Source organism: Mobula hypostoma, chromosome 4 (assembly GCF_963921235.1).
Source record: "Mobula hypostoma chromosome 4, sMobHyp1.1, whole genome shotgun sequence".
In the NCBI taxonomy this organism is placed as follows: Eukaryota; Metazoa; Chordata; class Chondrichthyes; order Myliobatiformes; family Myliobatidae; genus Mobula; species Mobula hypostoma.
This window is the reverse complement of record NC_086100.1, coordinates 166591520-166611371: the sequence shown is the minus strand read 5'-3', so window position 1 is coordinate 166611371 and position 19852 is coordinate 166591520. Positions and strand designations below refer to the sequence as shown.

The 19852-nt window shown below is 43.1% G+C and overlaps 1 protein-coding gene across 1 annotated transcript in view; it reads left to right on the top strand.

Moving 5' to 3' along the window:
* The window catches only part of LOC134345742 (alcohol dehydrogenase class-3), a 30490-nt gene that overhangs the window by 8145 nt on the left and 2493 nt on the right, over positions 1-19852 (top strand). Inside the window, exons 2-8 of the mRNA XM_063046899.1 lie at positions 660-761; positions 4932-5073; positions 6418-6505; positions 7321-7540; positions 12239-12499; positions 13815-13950; positions 17918-18056. Of these exons, the coding sequence (XP_062902969.1) occupies positions 660-761; positions 4932-5073; positions 6418-6505; positions 7321-7540; positions 12239-12499; positions 13815-13950; positions 17918-18056 (1088 nt within the window). The remainder of the gene's footprint in view (positions 1-659; positions 762-4931; positions 5074-6417; positions 6506-7320; positions 7541-12238; positions 12500-13814; positions 13951-17917; positions 18057-19852) is intronic.

The window sequence follows — 19852 nt, the reverse complement described above, 5'->3', positions numbered from 1 at the left end:
ACTCCTTCTCCTCGCCTACCTATCACCTCCCTCTGGTGCCCCTCCTTGCCTTTCTCCTATAGTCCACTCTCCTCTCCTACTGGATTCCTTCTCCTTCAGCACTTAATTTTTCCATCTGTCACTTCCACCTCTACCTTTGGCATCTTCTAGGGGTTGGCGGGGGGGGGGGGGGGGGGGTGACTGGAAGAGGGGAAGAGTTCCAGGCTGTGGGGTGACCTGGTAGAAGCATGTATGTCAGCTACGTAGATAGGGTAGGTGGTCTGAATTATTTTTCTAGGGTAGATAACGGAGCATAGGAGTAAGGTGAGTAGAGGAGAGCTTAAAGGAGATCGACGGGGCAATTTTTTTTAAGTTGGGGGTGTCTGGAACATGCTGTCAGGGAAGTGGTGGAAGTAGATACAGAATCAGCATTTAACTGGCAGTTAGACAGACACATGAACAGGCAGAGGAATATTAACCATGTTAAGGCAGGCGGGATTAGATTGGGTTGTCATCATGGTGGATTGAAGGACCTGTTCCTGTGCTGTGCTGCTTCTGTGCTCTCTAATCTTAACTTGAGCTGCTTTCTGAACGTCGTGGCTCTGATATGAAGGTGATCGCCCCTCCTGGCTTCCATCTTTTTTTTTGCTGTTATTCACTGAAATCTTTTGTTTTGACAGGTTATCAAATGCAGAGCGGCTGTTGCCTGGGAAGCAGGAAAGCCTCTTTCTATTGAGGAAGTAGAAGTTGCTCCCCCAAAAGCTCATGAAGTTCGAATCCAGGTATGGAATAAAACTTGACCACTGTAGGCTTCAAACATCCAGGAGTTAGCTTAAAGAATCTTTTGAGTAACTTCTAACTTCCTTAAGTTTAATTTCCAAATTTATTATGTTAAAATCACTACTTCTATCAAATCACTGTATGCTGGAGCTCTTCTGATGAATGGAGTTGTTTGCTTTAACTTGTCTTACAGCACGGAAACAGGGCCTTTGGGCCATTGAGTCCATGACAACTATCAAGTGCCCATTTACACTAATCCCACTTTATTATCTCCACATCTCCTGAATTACCCTGAGAATCTACCACACACCTACACTAGGGATGAATAAGAATGACAAATTAGCCCACCAACTAGCCCAACTAGGATGTGGAGGGCAATCCACAAAGTCACAGGATGAACTTGCAGAGGTCAGGTTCAAATCAAGGTTGCTGGAGCCATGAGGCGCAAGTTCTACTCAAAGTACCAAAATGTTGAGGAACCAACTAGAGAGCAGGTTATTCTGGACTGGGTTTTGAGCAATGAGGAAGGGTTAATTAGCGATCTTGTCGTGAGAGGCCCCTTGGGTAAGAGTGACCATAATATGGTGGAATTCTTCATTAATATGGAGAGTGACATAGTTAATTCAGAAACAAAGGTTCTGAACTTAAAGAGGGGTAACTTTGAAGGTATGAGACGTGAATTAGCTAAGATAGACTGGCAAATGACACTTAAAGGATTGACGGTGGATATGCAATGGCAAGCATTTATAGGTTGCATGGATGAACTACAACAATTGTTCATCCCAGTTTGGCAAAAGAATAAATCAAGGAAGGTAGTGCACCCATGGCTGACAAGAGAAATTAGGGATAGTATCAATTCCAAAGAAGTAGCATACAAATTAGCCAGAGAAAGTGGCTCACCTGAGGACTGGGAGAAATTCAGAGTTCAGCAGAGGAGGACAAATGGCTTAATTAGGAAGGGGAAAAAAGATTATGAGAGAAAACTGGCAGAGAACATAAAAACGGACTGTAAAAGCTTTTATAGATATGTAAAAAGGAAAAGACTGGTAAAGACAAATGTAGGTCCCCTGCAGACAGAAACAGGTGAATTGATTATGGGGAGCAAGGACATGGCAGACCAATTGAATAATTACTTTCGTTCTGTCTTCACTAAGGAGGACATAAATAATCTTCCAGAAATAGTAAGGGACAGAGGGTCCACTGAGATGGAGGAACTGAGCGAAATACATGTTAGTAGGGAAGTGGTGTTAGGTAAATTGAAGGGATTGAAGGCAGATAAATCCCCAGGGCCAGATGGTCTGCATCCTAGAGTGCTTAAGGAAGTAGCCCAAGAAATAGTGGATGCATTAGTGATAATTTTTCAAAACTCGTTAGATTCTGGACTAGTTCCTGAGGATTGGAGGGTGGCTAATGTAACCCCAATTTTTAAAAAAGGAGGGAGAGAGAAACCAGGGAATTATAGACTGGTTAGCCTAACGTCGGTGGTGGGGAAACTGCTGGAGTCAGTTATCAAGGATGTGATAACAGCACATTTGGAAAGCGGAGAAATGATCGGACAAAGTCAGCATGGATTTGTGAAAGGAAAATCATGTCTGACGAATCTCATAGAATTTTTTGAGGATGTAACTAGTAGAGTGGATAGGGGAGAACCAGTGGATGTGGTATATTTGGATTTTCAAAAGGCTTTTGACAAGGTCCCACACAGGAGATTAGTGTGCAAACTTAAAGCACACGGTATTGGGGGTAAGGTATTGGTGTGGGTGGAGAATTGGTTAGCAGACAGGAAGCAAAGAGTGGGAATAAACGGGACCTTTTCAGAATGGCAGGCGGTGACTAGTGGGGTACCGCAAGGCTCAGTGCTGGGACCCCAGTTGTTTACAATATATATTAATGACTTGGATGAGGGAATTAAATGCAGCATCTCCAAGTTTGCGGATGACACGAAGCTGGGTGGCAGTGGTGGCAGTGTTAGCAGTGAGGAGGATGCTAAGAGGATGCAGGGTGACTTGGATAGGTTGGGTGAGTGGGCAAACTCATGGCAGATGCAATTTAATGTGGATAAATGTGAAGTTATCCACTTTGGTGGCAAAAATAGGAAAACAGATTATTATCTGAATGGTGGCCGATTAGGAAAAGGGGAGGTGCAACGAGACCTGGGTGTCATTATACACCAGTCATTGAAAGTGGGCATGCAGGTACAGCAGGCGGTGAAAAAGGCGAATGGTATGCTGGCATTTATAGCGAGAGGATTCAAGTACAGGAGCAGGGAGGTACTACTGCAGTTGTACAAAGCCTTGGTGAGACCACACCTGGAGTATTGTGTGCAGTTTTGGTCCCCTAATCTGAGGAAAGACATCTTTGCCATAGAGGGAGTACAAAGAAGGTTCACCAGATTGATTCCTGGGATGGCAGGACTTTCATATGAAGAAAGACTGGATGAATTGGGCTTGTACTCGTTGGAATTTAGAAGATTGAGGGGGGATCTGATTGAAACGTATAAGATCCTAAAGGGATTGGACAGGCTAGATGCAGGAAGATTGTTCCCGATGTTGGGGAAGTCCAGAACGAGGGGTCACAGTTTGAGGATAGAGGGGAAGCCTTTTAGGACCGAGATTAGGAAAAACTTCTTCACACAGAGAGTGGTGAATCTGTGGAATTCTCTGCCACAGCAAACTGTTGAGGCCAGTTCATTGGCTATGTTTAAGAGGGAGTTAGATGTGGCCCTTGTGGCTACAGGGGTCAGGGGGTATGGAGGGAAGGCTGGGGCGGCGTTCTGAGTTGGATGATCAACCATGATCATAATAAATGGCGGTGCAGGCTCGAAGGGCCGAATGGCCTACTCCTGCATCTATTTTCTATGTTTCTATGTTTACCACAAAGCTCTGGAATGCATTTAACAAGAGGTCTGATAGCAACCTAAAATGGGTATGTTACATATTTGAAAAGGAAAGTTTTTCCAGGGCTGTGGAGAAAATACTTTACTACTCCAACTGTAGAACTATTTCAAAGTGGCCACAGCCCAACCTTTCCATCCTGTGAGTTTCCTTAGACTTGTATCCTCATTATACTTTAGGGGTAAATAACTGTGAAAATCAGTTTTGTGTTTAACATTCATGCATTGGGCAAACAAATAGAGCTGTTGTCAGTTCTGATCTTCGGCACACGGGATGTTGTTGCAAGTAAGTTTTTCATTGCACCTGTGTATACATGTACTTGTGTTTATGATAATGTACTAAACTTTGACTGTTGGGTGTCTTAACAGAGACATAGAACAGTAGAGCACAGGAACAGGCCCTTTGATCCGCAATGACTGTGTCAAAAATGCCTAATTAAATTTATTTTCTTTCTGCATATTATCCATATTCAGGCCTAAGGGATAAGGCATTCGTGAGTCTGTCTGTCTAAAAGTCTGTTAAACGTCACTATTATATTGCTTTCACCATTCCCTCTTGAGTAATGCATTCCAGGTACTTCCCACTCTTTGGCTGGAAATCTGTCAGCTCATTTCTAAATCTTCTGCTCCCTGCCCTAAATTTGTGTCCTGTAGTTTTATCTACCTTCGATGGGGATCTACCTTATCTGCACACCTCATAATTTTATATACCTCAATCCTGTCCTCTCAGCTTTCTCCACTCAAGAGAAAACAGATCCGATCTCCCTAGTATCTCCCTAACTGAAATGCCCCATTCCAGGGAACATCCTGGTGAGTCTCCACTGTTCCCTCTCTGCTGCTGTCACATTCTGCCTCTAGTATGGTGACCAGAAAAGCAGGCAGTACTCCTGCTGATATCCGAATAATGATTTGTAAATTCGGAGGGTAACCTTTGGAATCCCAGTGTTTCCCTCTAACCCTGAACAATCTGACTCAGACAGTTCTTTGATAACAATTGATTTAATATTAATAAGTGACTTTGGGTTACCTGTAACCTGAAGGACAAAGTTTCAAACTTCGACCATACCTTGTAATTTCACTGTATTTGATTGCTCCCTTTCCCCATGACACTCACCCCCATGACACTCACCCCCAAAACTCTCTGGCAATAGTTTCTCTGCTTTATGAAGATACATTTCTTGTTGGTTCATTTTGTCTTAGTGTTTGTAAAACACTGGTCATTAATATGAAAGGTTGAGATTGTTTCCTGTTTAATGAAGTTGTGATGTTTGCCTGTCAGATTGTGGCCACTGCTGTCTGCCACACGGATTCGTACACCCTGAGAGGTTCTGATCCAGAGGGGCGCTTCCCAGTTATTCTTGGCCACGAAGGGGCTGGCATTGTGGAGAGTGTTGGAGAAGGAGTGACCTCCTTCAAAGCAGGTAAAGAACTGCGAAGGGAGCTTTAAGATCTCTCCAAAATGAATATAGGTTGCAAAATGTTTCTATGTGTTTAGTCTGTTGTGGGGTTGAACATGGCTGCACTGGAGAAGGTTGCATTGCTGACAGAGTGCTGGGATGTTGGATGAGGTGTTAACATTCCTGTTTCAAGGACATGTACAAGATCCAAAAGCTGTATTTCAAAGAAATGTAGGTGAGTTGTACCAGGTGTCCTGCCCAGTTTTGTTTTCTCCCTACTGAACATTTCTGTGGTCTACACTGGCCCCTATACCTCCTCCATCACCCCTATACAGTCCTAAACATCCCTTCCTCTGGCCTTATTTGTTGCATCTAGTATTCCCGATGTGGCTTCCTTTACATTGGTGAGGTCAAATGCAAGCTGAGAGACAGCTATGTCGAGCATGTGTTCTCTGCCTGCCATCTCCATGTGCACCTCCCAGTTGCCAACCATTTCAAAGTTCAAGTAAGTTTATTATAAAAAGTACGTACAGTATATGCTACCATATACTACCTTCAGATTCATTTTCTTGCAGGCTTTTACAGGGAAAGAAGAGTTGCCATAGAATTTTATGAAAAACTATACATAAACAGAAAAAGAAGGACAGACAATATGTAAAAGAAGACAAACTATGCAAATAAAAATAATATTGAGAACATGAGTCCTTGAAGGTTAGTCTTGGGTCGTAGAATCAGTTCAGAGTGGTGGAGAGTGAAGTTATCCAAGCCGTTTCAGGAGCCTGATGCTTGTAAGGTAGTAGCTGCTTCTGAAGCTGGTGATGAGGGACCTAAGGCTCCTGTACATCCTGCCCAACAGTAATAGCAAGAAGGAGGCATGGCCTGGATAGTGGGGATCTTGATGGATTCTGCTTTCTCTATTTCGTCTTGTAGCTCATTGGTCATTATCATTAGTGCTTTATGGTCCACCTGAGTCTACAGTCTAGAAGCAGGACACTTGGGTGAGAAGGGGGGAGGGTCTTTTGTTAGAATAGAAATTGACAAGCTATAGTTGAGTTGAATACGGTTAGTTTAACCAAAGTCAATTGGAATTCAGTAAACTAAGGTTGATTACATTTGCGTTAGATGGAGGTATTAAGTTTTACACAATCAAGACTGTTGGATGAAGTTCAGACTTTGTGCAGCCATAACAATTGGATGGTAGTTTAGACCAGAGGGGCTGAACAGCCTTCTCCCGTTCTTGTTTCTGACACTGCTGGAATGCAGTGTGGAATAATAAAAGAATATATTTCTGAAGCCCATCGCTTCTGTGATAGGTGGAAGAGCTGAAAGCTTTCATTTTGTCTGATGTACTGTCCTCTTGTTTATAAGGTGATCGAGTGATTCCTCTTTACATGCCACAGTGTGGGGAATGCAAGTTTTGCCTGAATCCCAAGACCAATCTCTGCCAGAAGATCAGGTAGACTCACTGTTCTTAATTGTTCTACTCGTGAGACTGAAATATCCTGGTTTATCATGGTGACTTTCAAATGTTTCTGCACCAGAAACACCATTTGAGTATTAACATGTACCTCTGAGACTGCTTATAACTGTGGCACTCTTTGTGGTTATCCCTAATTTAATGAGTGGTCTTATCAAGGGACAGTCTCCCATTTTTCAACACTAACAGTTCTTTGGCAGAAGTGGTCAGGTCTACTGTATTTGCTTTAAACCAGCGGTTCCCAACCTGGGCCCAAGGACCCCTTGCTTTATGGTATTGGTCCATGACATTAAAAAGGTTGGAACCCCTGCTCTAAACAAACCCCCACTCTCTTTACGTTACTATGCAGTCTTTGTACAATAAAGACAGAAAAAACAGACGGGTATGTGAATAGGAAAGGCTGAGAAGAAATTGGTCAGACGCAGGCAAATGGGACTAACAGATGGACATCTTAATTGGCATGGCCCATTTGGGCTGGAACATGTTTCTGTGCTGTATGACGTTACCCCATCCTAAAGATAAATCCTTCGATTCCTCTCTCCTCAGATATTACTTTGTTAAGGATTTTTTTCAAATGATGGGTGTAATCATGTCCTAGAGAAATTCATTAAAGAAATCTATATACAAATTCTGGTGAATACGATGTTTCTCCAAGTGTATAGAAGCTGTGATTATAAGTGAAATTGATAGCTTTTATTGCTGAATATCTCATTGTCCTATCATTCTATAGGTTATTGGTGATAAAATTAATGACTCTTTGTTGGTGGAATACTTACTTATCTGTGTCTCATTAGGGTGACCCAGGGCCAGGGTCTGATGCCGGATAAGACCAGCAGATTCACCTGTAAAGGCCAGCAGCTTTACCACTACATGGGGACTAGTACCTTCTCTGAATACACGGTTGTTGCAGACATTTCTCTGGCGAAGATAGATGACGCAGCTCCATTAGATAAAGTTTGTCTGCTAGGCTGTGGTATTTCCACAGGCTATGGAGCTGCACTCAACACAGCCAAGGTATTTTTATATAAAGTTTTTGACCTTCCCCATCTTCAAGCCAATGTTACTGAATTGCTTCTGTTCTGGAGCACAAAACAAACTATTGCCGACATTGGACTGGACTTGTTGCTATATACTGCTTGTGTCCAAAGACGATGGACATTGTGAGTCTTCATTGGATTGATTCATGGGGTAAGGGGTTGTCCTACGAGGAGAGAGCGAGTGGAGTTGGCCTATACTGAGAGGTCCTTTGAAGAATGAGAGATGACTTGCACTTTGAGAGACTATTTCTTCAGGCTGGAAAGTCCAGAATATAGGAACTTCCTCTCAGGATTCAACACCCTCTGGCTAAAGAAATTTCTCATTTCTGTTCTAAATGGACATTCCTTTATTCTCAGGCTGTGCCCTCTGGTCCTACACTCCCCCGTTAGAAGAAACATCTTCTCCACATCCACTCTATCTAGGCCTTTCAATATTCCATAGATTACAATCAGATTCCCTCTAATTCTTCTAAACTCCAGTGAGTACAGGCCCAGAGCCATCAAACTCTCCACATATGTGTTAACCCTTTCACAAACAAGAGAAAATCTGCAGATTCAGGAAATGCTGGAGGAACTCAGCAGGCCAGGCAGCACCTATGGAACAGAGTACAGTAGACATTTTGGGCTGAGACCCTTCAGCAAGACTGGAGAAGGAAGATGAGGAGACAGAGTAAAAGGGTGTGGAGAGGGGACGGAGAAACACACGGTGATGGGTGAAACTGGGAGGGGGAGGGGTGAAGTAAAGAGCTGGGAATTTGATTGGTACAAGAGATACAGGGCTGGAGAAGGGGGAATCTAATAAAGGACAGAAGGCCACGGAAGAAAGAAAAAGGGGAGGAGCACCAGAGGGAGGTGATGGGCAGGCAAGGAGATGAGGTGAGAGGGGGGAATGGGGTGTGGGGGGGTGCATTACCAGAAATTCGAGAAATCAAAATGCCCTTTTCTCACTGTTACCATCAGGTAGGAGGTACAGAAGCCTGAAGGGACACACTCAGCAATTCTGAAACAGCTACTTCCCTTCTGCCATCAATTCCTAGATGATTGAACCCTTGAACACTACCTCACTTTTTGATATATATTATTTCTGTTTTTTTGCATGATTTTTAATCTATTCAATATACATACACTGTAATTGATCATCATTAATATTATTTTTATTTTTATATTATGCATTGCATTGAACTGCTGCTGCAGTTCACAAATTTCACGACACATGCCGATGATAATAAACCTGATTCTGATTCTGTTTGGGCCCTGAATAGTAGTGAGGGAGGAGGTGTAGGGACAGGTGTAGCACTTGGTATGCTTGCAGGGCTAGGTGCCAGGATGGAGATCAGTGGGGAGACCCTTTTTTGGGTTCATTCTTGTGAATCTCCTCTGTTAGCACATCTTTTCTGACGAATGCCTTTCAAAAACCTCAGCATTACCTCCTTGCTTTTGTATTCTAGTCCTCTTGAAATGAAAGCTAACATCCCATTTGCCTTCCTTACACCGACTCAACCTGCAAGTTAACCTTTAGAGAATCCTGCACAGCACTCCCAAGTCCTTTTGCACCTTTCATTTTTGAATTTTCTCCCCATTTAGAAAATAGTCCATGCTTTTATTACTTCTTTCAAAGTGCAAGACCATTTAGATCCCTACACTATGTTCCATCTAGCATTTCTTTGTCCATTCTCCCAATCTGTCTAAGTTTTTCTGCAGGCACCCTTCTTCCTCAACGCTGTCTGCCCCTCCACCAACCTTCAAACCTGGCCTTTTTCTTTGCCTTTTATATCTCCCGTTGTAATCTGTGCCCCATATCCTGGCTACTGTTCGGAGGCCTGTATATAACTCCCATCAGGGTCTTTTTACCCTTGCAGTTTATTAAATCTACCTGCAAGGATTTCACATATTCTGATCTTGTATCTCCTCTTTCTAAGGATTTGACTTAATTTTTTACCAACAGAGCCACTCCATACTTTCTGCCTACCTGCCTGTCCTTCCGATACAATGTGTGTCCTTGGATGTTAAGCTCCCAACTATGATCTTTTATCCACGACTCAGATGCCTACTACATCGCACCTGTCCATCTCTAACTGCACCACAAGATCATCTACCTTACTCCGTATTCTGCGTGCATTGAATTAAAATACTTCAATCCTGCATTCATCAGCCTTTTGGACCCCTGCTACACTTTTAACTCATCCCACCGACTGCAATTTTGCCTTATCATCTGCCTGTCTTTCCTCAGTCTCACTACACATTTCCTCTGTTTGTAAATCAACTGCCCCATCGTCAGCCTGATCACTGGTTCCCATCCCCCTACCAAATTAGTTTAAATCCTCCCCTACAGCTCTAGCAAAACTGCCCTCAGGGATATCTGAACCCCTGGAGTTCAGGTGTAACCTGTCCATTTTATATAGGTCATACCTTTCCCAGAAGAGATTCCAATGGCAGAAATCTGAAACTCTACCCCCAGCACCAATTTCTCAGCCACACATATATCTGCCAGATCACCTATTCTTACCCCTTCTGGCACGTGACACAGGCCTGCAGTCTGGAGGTTACTACCCTGGACATCCTGCTTTTCAGCTTTCTACCTAACTCCTTATACTCTCTCTTCAGAACCTCCTCCCTTTTCCTTCCTACGTTATTGCTGCCAATATGTACTAGGACCTCTGGCCGCTCACCCTCCTCCTTTATAATGCTGTGGACCCAATCTAAGATATCCCTGACTCTGGCATCTGGAAGGCAACATACCATCCTGGTGTCTCACGTCCACAAACTCTCCCACCTGCTCTTCTAATTATGAAATCCTCTATCACTAATGCAATCTTCTTCTTCCCCACAATTCCCCTTCTGAGACATAGAGCCAGAGTTCCAGTCTCTGCAACTTCCCACTCCTAAGCTGTTCTCCCCCCACCCCCCATCAACAGTATCCAAAGCGGTATACTTGTGTAACCCTCTAACCGGGGCTCATAACAAACTTGGCTGTTTAGCAGGAAAGTTGGAATGTTCTGATGAGGGAACAAAAATTGTGGTGAATGCTGTGTAAGTACTGCCCCATGCAAAGTTATCACTCACCAGGAAATAAGTCCTTACACAGGCAGAAAATTGTGTAAGTATATTTACGGATATTTCAACTTTAACAAACGATTAATAGTAAAAGAAAAGGGCCCGTTACAGTTAAACCATCTAAATGTGCACATAAACGTTGGAGCTTGTTTCTGTAGTATTTGGGTGTATCACTTTACTCATGGCGCTGAACTCTCATCACCAGCCAAAGTTCGAACTTCCCTTGAAGAATATCACAAACCAGCTGGCTAACTGAGAAGTCCTGGCATTTCCTGCTTAGCACCATTTGTCTGCACAAAGCACTCCTTGCAATGGAGTCTCCCCTTCAGGTGGAATCCTCCAAGGGTCTTGCCTTGAGCTCTTCTCCACACCTTCTCCCAAAAAACCCAAAACAAGACTACTGTTTAAGAAATCTGATCCTGCCTCGCTGTTTCAAATATTCCAAGGCATCCCACTGGATGGAATGTTACAACACGTTATCAAGATAAACCCGACTGGCTGACACAACATTCTTAAGTTGAGCAAATGGCTCCTTATCCCAACTGAAACCAAAAAACTAGTCTACGAAGCTTGCTAACAGAAGTGTTTGCAGAAAACTGCTAAAATAAAATGTCCAACATCATAGCAGTAGAGATACAATAAAACATGTCCTTAACCAGAGCATTACACTTGTTATTGAGGGGAATGGCCTCTGGGGTATTCTGCACTGGCTGCTTACTCCCTTTCCCTCTGACAGTCACCCAGGTACCTGCTTCCTGCTACTACAGTCACACTCATTCCTCATTCTCCCGTATGAGCCGAAGGTCATCTAGTTGCAGCTCTAGTTCCTTAACATGGTCTCTAAGGAGCTGCAGCTCGATGCACTCTGTGCAGATGCCATTATTCGGGAGACTGGAGGTCACCCAGAGTTACCATATCTCACACAAAGAACATATTACTTACATTGGATCCATTCTTGGCTCACAGTCTATGTATTAATACACAAGGAAAGAGAAAAAAAATTAGCAGAAACTTATTTAGATCCTCCACCAGGTTTCACCTAAGCCTGACCACTCCCAACACTGACCCCTCCCACAATAGCCGCTCACTTGCACCTCACTTCTTTTTATTGGTCTTTGCTGAGTAATTGAAGCCAGTTGCGGTCCCAAAAGGCCCTGAGCTCTTTTTAAACCTTATGCTGCCTCAGCTAAATGAGCAGCCCTAATTAAACTAATAGAATATATATTGCATCCAGATATTAATGAATGCCTTGAAATATTTTATTACTATTCGCTTGAAAAACACTTTAAAATTCATGGAAGAATTTGTATAAAGTTGGATTTCTGTAAATCAGGTTATTTGTAACTCAGGGAGCCCCTGTATGTTCAATTTGGACATCAATAGTATTTTGTATACACAAGGATTCAAGCAATAAGGAGATAGTACAAGAGTGTAATGTGGAGGTGAAGGATCAGCCATGATGGGCTGAGTGGCCTATGGCTGTTTCATTTGCTTTCTGCTCTTGTGATTACCTTAAGGGAATGTCATTGAGAAGAGCTGTTTGTTCTTGGAATGTATTGGAATCCTGGCCGAACTCTTCACTGTTTGCTCAGCTGACTCTGTTCATGCTCCCGAATCCTAGGTCGAACCGGGCTCCACCTGTGCTGTATTTGGACTCGGCGGGGTGGGTCTCGCGACCATCATGGGATGCAAGGTTGCAGGCGCCACCCGGATCATTGGTGTCGATGTCAACAAGAGCAAGTTTGCAAAGGCTATGGAGTTTGGTACGACAGAATGTGTGAACCCCAAGGATTACAGCAAACCTATTCAGGAAGTTTTGATCGAACTAACTGATGGGGGAGTGGACTATTCTTTTGAGTGTATTGGCAACGTCGTTACTATGGTGAGTGAGGGACCATTCATTATCTACCCATGTCTAATCGTGATTGCTAAAGAAAAGAACTTGCTTTGTACCTGAGCAGAATTAGCGTCGTTTTATTTTAAATCACTGGGTGATAGGTATTTTTTCAAAAAAATCATTCCTTTCTCTGAGGAAAGTGGCTATTCTACCCGTCAACCCTGTTCTGCAATGGTGAGATCATAGCTGTTTGTTAATTTCAATAACGTGGCCTTGTTCCATAATCCTTAATCTCCTGGTTTAATTAAAAATCTATAACACTTGGCTTTGGAAGTTTCAGCTGGTGTTTTATAAAATACAAAGCTGCAGATACAGGAAATATGAGATATAATGCTGGATATAGTCAGTAGGTCAGGCAGCATCTTTGAGGAGAGGAAGGGATTTAATATTTCAGATCAGTGACCTCCAAAATAGCTGTCAGTCATAACACTTTTTCAGTTGTTTAGCTTAGTTTTGGAAAGTTCTGTCTCCTGCAATGTTTTAGGCACTCTTTGATGCATTTCAATTAAACTTAAATTTATAAAGCCTCCAATCTCAATAGAGGTAAAAGGGAACTTTATATAAATGCAAGTTGATCTATAAATTGTCACAAGGTGTTTTGCAACAGAGCTAGCAAGCAAACTTTGATGCTGAGCTTCTTGAAGAGATAGTAGGGCCCATTGATCCAAAACTTTGCAAAGAAGTAGGTGGGTCTTGTGGAGCATATTAGAGAGGTGAGAGGAGAGCAGTGAGGTCTTGGGGTATTGCAAAGCCTAGGCCCATGACTACTGAAGGGAAGGATGCCTATGAGGGACAATGTTGGGAAATGATTGGTAGTCTGGAAGCCGCAGAGCACAGTGTTGTTATACTGGATAAGTCTGCAAAGAGGGATGTGGGTGATCCCTGGAAACATTTAAAAATCAGAGCCTTACAGCATTTTGTGTGTTGCTCAGCCTTTTCAGGACCACTTGAGATTTTAATTGTTCTATCACTGGCAGCTGCCAAGACCCTTACCTCTAGAATTCCCTCCACTGATATACCACTGTCTCTGTTTTAAGATGTGGCTTAATACCTATCTCTCTAACCAAGCTTTTGACCACCTACCCTGGTTGACTTGGTGTGGAATTGGGTTGGATTTGCTCCAGAAAAAGCTCCAAGACCCACAGATGCTTTACAAATGGAAGTTGTCGCCATTGTTGCTAAATCTTGTCATTTACAATAAACTGTCCCTGTGACCTCTAAATTGTATTGCTTCCTGTTTGTCTCCCCCCGCCCCCCCCCCTTTGTCACCTTCCACTTGCCCTCCAAAATAATTCTACAGAGAGCTGCCCTGGAGGCCTGCCACAAGGGCTGGGGAACCAGTGTCATCATTGGTGTGGCACCTGCCGGCCAGGAAATTGCAACACGTCCCTTCCAGCTGGTGACTGGTCGTGTTTGGAAAGGAACTGCATTTGGAGGTAACGCCTGTGCATTGTGACTCTCACTGTCCTTGATTATTGACTGACTGGACCTTGCTCCGTTCTAGCCCTTTGAATTGGGAACTGTCCTTCCCTCCTGAAAGTGGTAGGCTCCCATTTGGTAATGCTCCAGTTTCAGAAAGTGTGTACGCTTCTGCAGGACAGAATGAGGAATAGGCATGAAGTCCAAGACCCAGCACCAGGCATTTACTTTGTCCGTCTGATTAGTCACAGCTCCTGGCTTTAATCCCTCACCATTTCCAGTAGTCATGTGGTAATACAGTATGGAAACAAGCCCTTTGGCCCAACTCATCCATGCTGACCAAAGCACCCTCTAAACTAGTCTCACTTGCCCGTGTCTGGCTTATGTCCCTCTAAACCCCTGCTACCCATGTACCTACTTGCCTCAACCAGTTGTCTGGCAGCTCATTCCATGAGTGCAGGTAAATGACAACAGTTGGTGGGACCTTCCCAAATTAGGGCAGAATCTTGCACCTCGGATTTTGCTGTGGCCTGCTACTGCGGTATTAACATAGAAACATAGAAAATAGGTGCAGGAGTAGGCCATTCGGCCCTTTGAGCCTGCACCGCCATTCAGTATGATCGTGGCTGATCATCCAACTCAGAACCCTGTACCAGCCTTCCCTCCATACCCGCTGATCCCTTCAGCCACAAGGGCCATATCTAACTTCCTCTTAAATATAGCCAATGAACTGGCCTCAACTGTTTCCTGTGGCAGAGAATTCCACAGATTCACCACTCTCTGTGTGAAGAAGTTTTTCCTAATCTCGGTCCTAAAAGACTTCCCCTTCATCCTCAAACTGTGACCCCTCGTTCTGGACTTCCCCAACATTGGGAACAAACTTCCTGCATCTAGCCTGTCCAATCCCTTTAGGATTTTATATGTTTCAATCAGATCCCCCCTCATCTTCTAAATTTCAACGAGTATAAGCCTAGTTCATCCAGTCTTTCATCATATGAAAGTCTTGCCTTCCCAGGAATCAATCTGGTGAACCTTCTTCGTACTCCCTCTATGGCAAGGATGTCTTTCCTCAGATTAGGGGACCAAAACTGCACACAATACTCCAGGTGTGGTCTCACCAAGGCCTTGTACAACTGCAGTAGTACCTCCCTGCTCCTGTACTCGAATCCTCTTGCTATGAATGCCAGCATACCGTTCGCCTTTTTCACCGCCTGCTGTACCTGCATGCCCACTTTCAATGACTGGTGTACAATGACACCCAGGTCTCGTTGCACCTCCCCTTTTCCTAATTGGCCACCATTCAGATAATAATCTGTTTTCCTGTTTTTACCACTAAAGTGGATAACTTCACATTTCTCGACATTAAATTGCATCTGCCATGAATTTGCCCACTCACCTAACCTATCCAAGTCACCCTGCATCCTCTTAGCATCCTCCTCACAGCTAACACTGCTGCCCAGCTTCGTGTCATCTGCAATCTTGGAGATGCTGCATTTAATTCCCTCATCCAAGTCATTAATATATATTGTAAACAACTGGGGTCCCAGCACTGAGCCTTGCGGTACCCCACTAGTCACTGCCTGCCATTCTGAAAAGGTCTCGTTTATTCCCACTCTTTGCTTCCTGTCTGCCAACCAATTCTCTATCCACATCAATACCTTACCCCCAATACCATGTGCTTTAAGTTTGCACACTAATCTCCTGTGTGGGACCTTGTCAAAAGCCTTTTGAAAATCCAAATATACCACATCCACTGGTTCTCCCCTATCCAGTCTACTAGTTACATCCTCAAAAAATTCTATGAGATTCGTCAGACATGATTTTCCTTTCACAAATCCATGCTGACTTTGTCCGATGATTTCACCGCTTTCCAACTGTGCTGTTATCACATCTTTGATAACTGACTCTAGCAGTTTCCCCACCACCGATGTTAGGCTAACCGGTCTATAATTCCCTGGTTTCTCTCTCCCTCCTTTTTTAAAAAGTGGGGTTACATTAGCCACCCTCCAATCCTCAGGAACTAGTCCAGAATCTAAAGAGTTTTGAAAAATTATCACGAATGCATCCACTGTTTCTTGGGCTACTTCCTTAAGCACTCTGGGATGCAGACCATCTGGCCCTGGGGATTTATCTGCCTTTAATCCCTTCAATTTACCTAACACCACTTCCCTACTAACATGCATTTCCCTCAGTTCCTCCATCTCACTGGACCCTCTGTCCCCTACTATTTCCAGAAGATTATTTATGTCCTCCTTAGTGAAGACAGAACCAAAGCAGTTATTCAATTGGTCTGCCATGTCCTTGCTTCCCATAATCAATTCACCTGTTTCTGTCTGTAGGGGACCTACATTTGTCTTAACCAATCTTTTTCTTTTTACATATCTATAAAAGCTTTTACAGCAGTTTTTATGTTCCCTGCCAGTTTTCTCTCATAATCTTTTTTCCCCTTTGCGATCGACTGGCAGGGATGAACAAACATAGATGCAGTATGAATGATTTGAGTAATAATGTGCTAAGAAACTCCATTTACTTAACATCGATAGGATGCAAAACTGGGCTGAGGAGGGCAGATGGAGTTCAACCCAGATAAGTGTGAGGTGGTTCATCTTGGCAGGTCAAATATGATGGCAGAATATAGCATTAATGGTAAGATTCTTAGCAGTGTGGGGGATCAGAGGGATCTTGGGGTCGGAGTCCATAGGACACTCAAAGCTGCTACGCAGGTTGACTCTGTGGTTAAGAAGGCATACGGTGCCTTCAAGAGCCGAGAGGTAATGTTGCAGCTATATAGGACCCTAGTCAGACCCCACTTGGAGTACTGTGCTCAGTTCTGGTTGCCTCACTGCAGGAAGGACATGGAAATCATAGAAAGGGTGCAGAGGAGATTTACAAGGTTGTTGCCTGGATTGGGGAGCATGCCTTATGAGATTAGGTTGAGTGATCTCTACCTTTTCTCCTTGGAGCGACAGAGGATGAGGGGTGACATGGTAGAGGTGTACAAGATAATGAGAGGCATTGATCGTATGGATAGTCAGAGGCTTTTTCCCAGGGTTGAAATGGCTAGCACGAGAGGGCATAGTTTTAAGGTGCTTGGAAGTAAGTACAGAGGAGATAGTCAGGGGTAAGTTTTTTTTATGCAGAGTGGTGAGTGCGTGGAATGGGCTGCCAGTGACGGTGGTGGAGGTGGAAACGATAGGGTCTTTTAAGAGACTCCTGGATAGGTACATGGAGCTTAGAAAAATAGAGGGCTATGGGTAAGCGTAGGTGGTTCTAAGGTAAGGACATGTTCAGCGCAGCTTTGTGGGCCGAAGGGCCTGTATTGTGCTGTAGGTTTTCTGTGTTTCTATACCATTTGTATATGGTGGCATTGAGGGGCAGGACTTCCATCTGTACTACAGCTATGGCTGGAACTGGAGACATCAGTTGTACCAAGCTGGTTCTAACGTTCATCAGTTTGATTCTTTAAATTGTAGTTTCATATTTTGTATAACAGTTTGGTTGTTTTTAGAACATAGAAATCTACAGCACATTTTTACTCCATAGCTAATCAATAACCTGTTACAACTCTGCTTGTATTGCTTATTGTAGAGTCACGGGGCTGAGAAAGAGGCCCTTTCGGCCTACTGGGTCAGTGACAGCCATTCACACCAATCCTATACACTTCCATTTTATTCTCCCCTCATTCCTGTCAGATTCTACTGCTTACCTATACCCTACATAACATTGAGGGATGAGAGATGAGACTCTCTCAAGAGACTTTTTTTCAGGATTTTCCATAGATGCTTTTCCTATTGTCCTTTGCAGGAGTTTTCTGAATGGTTCCAGTCCCCACTCTTCACCACAGCCCTGCAGATTATATCCTTGTTTCAAATTTGTTTTTCATTTTGAATTACACCTTCATCTACTTCCATAGTCTCCAGGAGGGAGTGCATTGCTAGCAGTAATAGCAGTGTTGATGTTGATCCATCTGTCCTTGTTACACAGGATGGAAGAGTGTAGAGAGCATCCCCAAGCTGGTGAAAGAATACCTGGATAAGAAATTAAAGGTGGATGAGTTTGTGACTTTCACGCTCCCATTTAAGCAGATCAATGAGAGCTTTGAACTGATGCATTCTGGCCAGAGGTAAATTTTTTTAAAACTTCTTATTGAAATGAAAAAGGATCCTTTGCTTTCCCGGTGTATATGAAGAATAAACTCTTTTGGTTTCCAGGTAGGTACAAGTATCAACTTTAACCTGATGAAAATGGCAGAGTTTGTCATCAAAACGTCGGTTAAAATTGATACCTGTACGTGGTTGGAAGCCTGAGAAGAGTTTTTACCAAAATAATTGGTGTGGCTCTGGGAAGCTCACTTCTGATCAGATGGTCCAAGGACCTGAGACCTTAGCTAAAAAATCTAGTCTGCATATGTGAGAGCTACTGTGTCAGACGTGCAGTCTCTACACACTTGAATGCATGTAAATCTATGGAACTGTGAAGGAAAAGCTGGGAAGTTATCCTTGGTGACCAATATTCTGATAAAGCAAGTGATCTGGTTAATGGTTTTGGAAGATAAATCTGGGCAGATTAACTCCATTTTTCCTTCGTTGTTGGTGACCAACACTTAGTTTTATAGACACATTGGAATATTTTGAAAGGGGCATGAAATACAAGTCTTTTTTCAAAGCCAACCACCAAGGATTTTGTCTCGGCTTTTCCTGAATAAACATTCAGAAGTCAGGCATCATCAGTGGAGAGGGAGACATGGTTAAAGCTTCAGGTTAAAGATCCTTTTTCAAAATCAAGTTACTGTTATGTTGCATTGAGGGTGGGTATTGTGACTATTAATTGAGTTACAGGGAGACACTGAAGCTGTGATATAAAAGTCTTTATTCAATACTGCAGATCTTCTGGAGAGAATTTAGTTCTCTCCTCATGCCAAGGAACTTTGTCTATTCTTTGAATGTAAAGGCAACAATAAACCACAGTTTGAATGGCTATAATTACCTACTTTAACATTTTGAATGTAGATAGGATAACTTTGTAGAATTACAATATGAAGCTAGCCTAATTAGCAGAACTCCTTTGCATATTAAAATACTTAAATATTAAGTGGCTGGTCCAAAAGCTTCTAGGCACAAACTACAGCCACCCAAAATATACTTCTTCAATTAGTGTTGAGGAATAGCTACCAGACTATACAACTGGCGAGGATATTAACTGACATAATAGCCTTGTTCAGTGACAGAGGAACATTTTAACAATGGTGAAGGCCATGTAACGTGTTCCCTGATCTCATCCTGAAGTCTTCAATGGTATAGAATCAGACTGGTTTCAATAGCCTTAAAGAATCAGTTGAAGTTAAATTGTGAACAGGTTTTATTTCCTGAAGGCTGGTCCTCATCTTAATATCTACTAGCCATAATTTCATAATTCCAGAATAATCACTAACGGGGGGGGGGGAGTAAGAGTGAGGCTGGGGTAATTCCAGTGTTGTTTTTTTTTTATTAAATGCAATCATAAACAACAGCCAGATCAAAAATGCTGATCAAGTCAACTAGTTCCCAAAGAGAACTCTGATAGGCCAAGCAGATGGTTCACTGCTTCTCAGCGATAGAACACAAAAAAAATCGTGTACAATTAAGAAACATTAAAAAATAGTAGAAATACTGGAGTCATAATGATCATGATGAAGTCTGCCGGGGAGAGACATTTATACACATGCTGCCCTCCATAATTCAAAGAAATTGAAGGATGAGGTTGCAGGGTGACAATAGGTGGCAGGAGCACTTGGAACTAAAAACTAATCCCTACTGAGAGAAAACAGCACCTGTTTTTTTCCGCACTGTTCTCCAGCAGTTTAAGGACTAAGTCCAGCCGGAACATGCTTATGGAGATGTCTAGTTGGCTGTGTGGATTCAGGATTGGCTTTCCCATGGA